Source organism: Portunus trituberculatus, chromosome 1 (assembly GCF_017591435.1).
Source record: "Portunus trituberculatus isolate SZX2019 chromosome 1, ASM1759143v1, whole genome shotgun sequence".
NCBI lineage: Eukaryota > Metazoa > Arthropoda > Malacostraca > Decapoda > Portunidae > Portunus > Portunus trituberculatus.
In genome coordinates this window covers 4,425,248-4,432,747 of record NC_059255.1, presented here as the reverse complement: position 1 = coordinate 4,432,747, position 7,500 = coordinate 4,425,248, and the positions used below count along the sequence as shown (strand labels likewise).

General features: G+C 44.1%; 1 protein-coding gene across 2 annotated transcripts in view; it reads right to left on the bottom strand.

The window, feature by feature from the left end:
• LOC123511596 overlaps nt 1–7,500 on the bottom strand; it is a 32,627-nt gene that overhangs the window by 12,616 nt on the left and 12,511 nt on the right. For both annotated transcript variants that reach the window (XM_045267658.1, XM_045267725.1), the window contains 9 exons: nt 6,723–6,901; nt 5,556–5,672; nt 4,930–5,056; nt 3,852–4,237; nt 3,035–3,202; nt 2,206–2,398; nt 1,562–1,778; nt 951–1,103; nt 1–166 (listed from right to left, as the gene is read on the bottom strand). The exon at nt 1–166 is cut by the window's left edge and continues 6 nt beyond it. In XM_045267658.1, coding sequence (XP_045123593.1) covers nt 1–166; nt 951–1,103; nt 1,562–1,778; nt 2,206–2,398; nt 3,035–3,202; nt 3,852–4,237; nt 4,930–5,056; nt 5,556–5,672; nt 6,723–6,901 — 1,706 coding nt within the window. The remainder of the gene's footprint in view (nt 167–950; nt 1,104–1,561; nt 1,779–2,205; nt 2,399–3,034; nt 3,203–3,851; nt 4,238–4,929; nt 5,057–5,555; nt 5,673–6,722; nt 6,902–7,500) is intronic.

Here is a 7,500-nt window from a genome sequence, read left to right as displayed (position 1 = left end):
TCTCATCCTCAAACATTTTATTGGTCATGGATTCAGAAATGGCCGTGTCCTCATTCTGGGCGTGGGAGCTGATCAGGCCCTTCAGCACCTGGTCAAACTTGTCATGCTCGTAAAGGTCAAATGGAGCATAGAAGGTGTCTGTGATGGGACGCTCCACCTTCTCCTCCTGATGATAAAGAAAACATTTTAAGCCACAGGGGAAATGAAGGTGATTTTGTCCAAACATTCAAGTGAGCCTTTTATTTATTTATTTTTTTCTTTTCTTTGTTTTTTGCCGTTCGCTGGTTCTCTTCACTTCATATATAAAAAAAATCCATTCAGCCAGTTTGCCACAAGACAGACTCACTATGCAGACAACTGTGATGGAGAAAGATAACAGGACAAGGAACACAGCATTAACAGGACAAGAAACAGCATTAACAGGACAAAGAACACAGCATTGACAAGACAAGGAACACAACATTAACAGGACAAAGAACACAGCATTAACAGGACAAGGAACACAGCATTAACAGGACAAGAAACAGCATTAACAGGACAAGGAACAGTATTAAGAGGACAAGGAACAGCATTAAGAGGACAAGGAACAGCATTAAGAGGACAAGGAACAGCATTAAGAGGACAAGGAACAGCATTAAGAGGACAAGGAACAGCATTAACAGGACAAGGAACAGCATTAAGAGGACAAGGAACACAGCATTAACAGGACAAGAAACAGCATTAACAGGACAAGGAACAGCATTAAGAGGACAAGGAACAGCATTAACAGGACAAGGAACACAGCATTGACAAAACAAGGAACACAGCATTAACAGGACAAGGAACACAGCATTAACAGGACAAGAAACAGCATTAACAGGACAAGAAACAGCATTAACAGGACAAGAAACAGCATTAAGAGGACAAGGAACAGCATTAAGAGGACAAGGAACACAGCATGAATGACTTACATCAAAGTATGCCACAGTGTTGGGCATAAGGGACGCCACAAATTTGAGTGCTTGCGAAGACACAGAGTTGGCAATCCCGGCGTTGATGTTGATGTCGTAACCAGCAAAGAATCCAGACGACTGCAGCGCCAGACCGTACTTCTCTATGATGCCCTGTGTCGGGGAAGCAAAACTGGTCACACACACACACACACACACACACACACACACACACACACACACACACACACACACAGTAGTATAAGAGTAAAGCCCTTTTCTCAAATTTTTCTGCTCTTTACCTCCACCATTTCAAAAAGGCTTTATTTGAATTTATGCAAGTTTTTTAAGGGTGTTTTTATGGTTCTAGAGGCAGAGTGACAAGATTTCTGCATCATTAACTGCAGAAACACTCTTGAAAACCTGCTAGTCATCCCTGCGGCCCTTGAAAACAGTCATGGTGAGAGAATAAACCATTTTTAAGCAAGTTTTTATGATTTTCGAGACAAAGTAACAATATTTCTACATCATTAACTGGAGAAACACTCTTGAAAACCCTGCCAATCATTCCTGTGGCCTTTGAAAACATTCGTGGTGAGAGAGCAAACCATTTCTGAATCGGAGTCTCATACCTGGCCAAGAATGGAGGGCAGAAACTCAGTGTAGGTGATGTGCTGAAGAGTTGCTCCCACAATCCTGCGTGCCTCCTGAAACACTTGCTCGTCAGTCCAGTGTGCGTTGAGGTCTGAGAGGAACACGGCAATTCGGTTGTGCTCCCTGACAAACAGCTGGTGCATTGACGCCAACCCTATGTGCTCGTTCACCCGCACGTCACCTGATTTGAAACATCTGAGAGAGAGAGAGAGAGAGAGGTTTAATATTGGTGTGGGGAGTAGATGGTTGTCAAAGCTTAATAGTACGGTAATAATTGGTGTATTTATTGACATGCAAGCTGACACACACACACACACACACACACACACACACACACACACACACACACACACACACACACACACACACACACACACACACACACACACACACACACACACTCTTTTATTTCTTCCTCGTCTTTTCTGCTTCCTGTTCTTTCACACACCCACACATGCACCTCCTCCTCCTCCTCCTCCTCCTCCTCCTCCTCCTCCTCCTCCTCCTCCTCCTCCTCCTCCTCCTCCTCCTCCTCCTCCTCCTCCTCCTCCTACTACTACTACTACTACTACTACTACTACTACTACTACTACTACTACTACCACACACACACATATCGTACTTAAATCTTCCAGTGGTCTTGCAGTCAATCTGGTTCGTGTCTTCCATGAGTATCTGAGTGTTTGCCGGGCCTCGCTGGACCTTCAGGAGGCCACCGGAAAAGGCACGCAGTTCGTCGCTCTCCTCCTTGCTGGAACCGTAGATCACTGAGCCGTCAATGAAGGAGGTCACCTGGTTGATCTGCTCCCGTGGGCCTGTGTCGGGTGGCAGCAGCAGTAAGGGATAGATAGATAGATAGATAGATGCAAAGATAAATAGATACTGTACTTTATTTACTACAAGAACATGTTGATTAAATGTCTTACTTAACATTGAAAGCTTGGCCCAGATAGATAGATAGATAGATAGATAGATAGATAGATAGATAGATACTTAATTGACTACAAGAATATGTTAATAAAATGCCTTACTTAACATTGAAAGCTTGGCCCAGATAGATAGATATATAGATAGACAGATAGATAGATAGGTTGTTTATTGACTAGAATACATGCCAACAAAATGCCTTAATTATCATTGAAAGCTATGAGTATCTTGAAACATTTCCTCACTGCACCTTTTCTATTGTGAAAGGACTCTAGTTGAAGTGACACGGATCTTCAACGGTGTTTCTGTAATTGTAGTGACATGTTAGCACGTTTTCTGCATTATCAACTGGACAAATGCTAATGGTCTCTGTGTTCTTAGAGAGAGAGAGAGAGAGAGAGAGAGAGAGAGAGAGAGAGAGAGAGAGAGAGAGAGAGAGAGAGAGAGTGTCTATGTGTTGTACAATCCCTAATGAAAGACAAGCCAGCAGAGAGTGTACGAGTGAGACAAGCCACAGTGCCTACCTAGAGTGCATCCAGTCCTGGGGGCAGTGCCAGAACGTACATATTCTTGGCACTTCTGCTTGAGTGGGGAGTAGACAGGGTCGTTGTCTGGCAGCCTGATTGGGTAACACTCCGGGTGGAAGTCTCGGAAGTTCACGCCACAGCACCGCAGACGCTGGCCAATGTAGCCTGTGTGTGGCCAGCCGTGGGGGTGATTATGTTAGCTAATAAGATAAAAGACAGGACAGCAAGAGCATACAAGTAGAAAGAAATTGATAAATACTATAATAAGACCCAGATTGGAATATGCAGGACCCCTCATAAAAAGAAACACTTAAGGAAATTGGAGAGACTACAAAAAATGGCTACAAGAATGGTTCCAGAATTTGAAGGGATGACATATGAGGAGAGACTAAAGGCTATGGATCTACCAACCATAGAACAGAGAAGGGAGAGAGATCTCATACAAGTTTATAAATTGATCAATGGAATGGACCAAGTGGATAATGAGAAACTAATCCCGAGAGAAGAATATGACATTAGAAGCACAAGATCACATTGTAAAAAGCTGAGGAAGGGAAGATGTCTGAGAGATGTTAAAAAATTGAGTTTCCCACAAAGATGTGTAGAGACTTGGAACAGTTTGAGTGAGGAAGTGGTGTCAGCAACGAGTGTGCAGAGCTTTAAAGAAACATTGGATAAGTGTAGATATGAAGACAGGGCCACACCAGCGTAAAGCCCACGCCCTGGAAAACTACAACTAGGTAAATACACACACACACACACACACACACACACACACACACACACACACACACACACACACACACACACACACCTGCCATCTGTGGTGTGTGAGCCAGGTCGTGTGAGATGAACTGGCCAAACACGGCAGCAACAGACGTCATGAACTTGTGAGGGGTGTCGTGGTCGCGGTGCATGGCCAGGCTGACGGCGCGTGCTGACGGCAGGAAGTCCCCGGAGGCAGCCTGGCGGGGAACAGCCACACCATCGCCATAGTCCGCCGGCAGGAAGCGGAGGTAGCGAGTGTTGGCGTTGCCCCATCGAGGGTTCTGCACGTTGTTACAGTAACCATTGAAGGCGCGGTACTTGCGGGGCTGGCAGGGGAAGTCCACCTCCACCGGGCACTGGTCACCAAGCACTGTTCCCCGCACGTCAGCAGTGGGCAACCCATAGCTCACCTGGTCCCTCTCCAGCCGGAACCTGCACACACAAACACCCACACCGTCACTCTCACTTACAGTTGACTTCCTGGCAGAGACTTAAACCTGAGACTCCAGATCTTCATTTCCTTATCTTGCAAGCCTGTGGAGGACCTCATGTGCTTTATAATCGTAATATAAATTTTGATTTGCCCAGAATTGATCTAATTTTGCCTCAGATTTCGTTATGGAGGTTGCTGAAACTACCCACACAGGCAAAAGGTTCGGAGAATTTACTACCCGACATGGAGAGGCATATATTTCCTGACACTTAATCTGGATCTTGGCTTCAAAAGTGAATTTCCTCTACTTATTCTGACTTCATTGCATTTCACCACTCCCTTGCAACATATCTCATCATATTGTCCGGTCAGAATCTCGAAGGCGTCAATCACACCTCACCATGTCCTGTTAAGCTCACCACACCACCCACTCCTAATGATAAACACAGTGAATATGGAAACACATTATAGTACTGGTGGGTAAGCTAATCCAGCCACCACCAGCACTGTCATTTCAAAGGTGCATTCATTGTATAAGCAGTAAGTTGAAGCACTGTGCCACTGTAGCCTGTATCAACCTCTAGTAACATCACCTCCCTGCTCTCCACCACCAGCAATGTCATTCCAAAGGTGCATTCATTGTATAGGCAGTAAGTTGAAGCACTGTCACCTCTCTGCTCTCGTCACTTACTGTTGTGCAGTGTACTTCGTGGCTTCCTCTGAGATGAGAGCGATTCTGGAGATGTTCTTGGCCACAACCTTAGTCTTGTGAGAGGCGGCCATGAACCAGGCGGGTGTGCCGGGGACCTGCCGCGCCCCTGTAATGTGAAGGTGTGAGGCATTACTAGAGTTAAGCCTATGTGTAAGAATATGATGGCACAGTGTGAGGCATTACTAGAGAGAGAGATAGGCCTACAAGAGTGACATTCTCTCTATATAAAACATGCCTATTTTTTTTATGTGACGGGAAAGCTGGCCAAGGGCAACGGAAAATGGATGAAAAAAGGGTCCACTGAGTTGCCAGCTCCCTTGCAGGTCCGAGAGGGTTGGTAAAAAAAAATGGATAAATGTTCTGAAATCTCCCTCTTAAATGAAATGAAGTCATATTATTCAAAGCAAAGCAACACACACACACACACACACACACACACACACACACACACACACACACACAGAGAGAGAGAGAGAGAGAGAGAGAGAGAAAAAGAGAGAAAGAGACAAAGACAGACAGAGAGAGAGAGAGAGAGAAAGAGAAATAAAGAGACAAAACAGAGAGAGAGAGAGAGAGAGAGAGAGAGAGAGAGAGGAGACACTCACCACTCTGGTATATTGCTGGCTCAATAGTGTCGAATCTCTCGTTGACAGCCAGAGCAGCTTGGTGAACGAAGTTGCCCATGTCACGGAAACTGATGTGCGGCATTGTCACGTGGGGACCTGCGGGACAACACTCAATGACACACACAATGAAAGAATGCTTGGATAAAGAATAAGGACCTGTAGCGCAACACTCAGCAACACAATGAAAGAATGCTTGGATAAAGGATAAGGACCTACAGCGCAACACTCAGCAACACACACAACGAAAGAATGCTTGGATAAAGGATAAGGACCTACAACGCAACACTCAGCAACACACACAACGAAAGAATGCTTGGATAAAGGATAAGGACCTACAACGCAACACTCAGCAACACACACAACGAAAGAATGCTTGGATAAAGGATAAGGACCTACAACGCAACACTCAGCAACACACACAATGAAAGAATGCTTGGATAAAGGATAAGGACCTACAGCGCAACATCAGCAACACACAGAATGAAAGAATGCTTGGGTAAAGGATAAGGACCTGTAGCGCAACACTCAGCAACACACAGAATGAAAGAATGCTTTGGATAAAGGATTAGATGGACAGGATGGTATAATATATTGGATAAATGGATGGGCAACATTTTAAAGTATGGATAAATGGTTTTTTTTTTTTTTCGTTCTTTTTATTTAAGAGTGAGAATTGGTCAAAGGTAAGAAAAATGTAAACAAATAAATGCTATCTCAGTCACCAGTCTCCTTTATAAAGCTGAGAATTAGCCAAAGGTTAGGGAAAAATGTCTTGAAATCTCTCTCTTGTATGGTGTGGTGTGGTGTGGTGTGTGTGACTGATGTGAGAGCCTGTTAGAGATTAATGATTGTTGTATGGGTGGAGAGAGAGAGAGAGAGAGAGTGAGTGAGTGAGTGAGTAAGTATTTGATCGATGGATGAATTGAGTGAGTGAGAGAGCATTCGATAGATAAATAAATCGATAAAACACAATACCTTACAAAGAATGATAAAGTGTGTGGCAGTTTTACCAGACAAGTGAACTAATAATTGTATGACACTTTTAACAGTCTAACAATGTCTCACTAATCCACCAACACATACACAACAAACTCAGACAGTCACAGTTTAATGATAGGTAGAAAACAGTTGTCTGAAGCCACTTACCTGAAGGAATAGGGTCGATATCTACAGGTAAAGGAAAACCTGATGTTCCGAGAGGGATTTGCTGAAGTGATCTCTCTTCTCTACCTCCTCCTGCTTCTCCTCCTCCGCCCCACACCTCCATGCCCGCCACAGCCAGCCACACACACCACCATGTCGCCATAAATGCTGTCACACACACTCTGAAAAGTATATTGAAAGGTTACAAAGTTTTCAGGGTAAGTCAGGATGTAAATAATGAGTTTTAGCCCCTTCAGTACTGGGACACATTTTTATCTTGAGGTTTCTGTACGATTAGACCATTTTATTGACATTAGCAAGGGTCTATGGAGGTCTGAAGATTAATGGCCACAGTCTTCACTATTTTAATCCCTTCAATACTGGGACACATTTTTACCTTGAGATTTGTGTACCATTAGACTATTTTATTGACATCAGGAAGGGTCTGTGGAAGGCAGAAGATTAATGGCCACAGTGAGAGAGATATGAGAACAGGTCAGGGTCATTAGTGGGGCATATGATATTGTGTTGGGTTTAAGTTTGGTCATAAAAATTGAACCAGGTTTAAATGAAGTGTGATGCAGGTCTTGAAGTGGTACAGGGAGAGAATAAGGATAATATTAGCAAAACTTTCAGGGTACACACACACACACACACACACACACACACACACACACACACACACACACACACACACACACACACACACACACAACAAAGGATAACTCAATAACACATGAAGAAACTGAATATATTTGTTGCTTGCACTCATTCCCTGTTC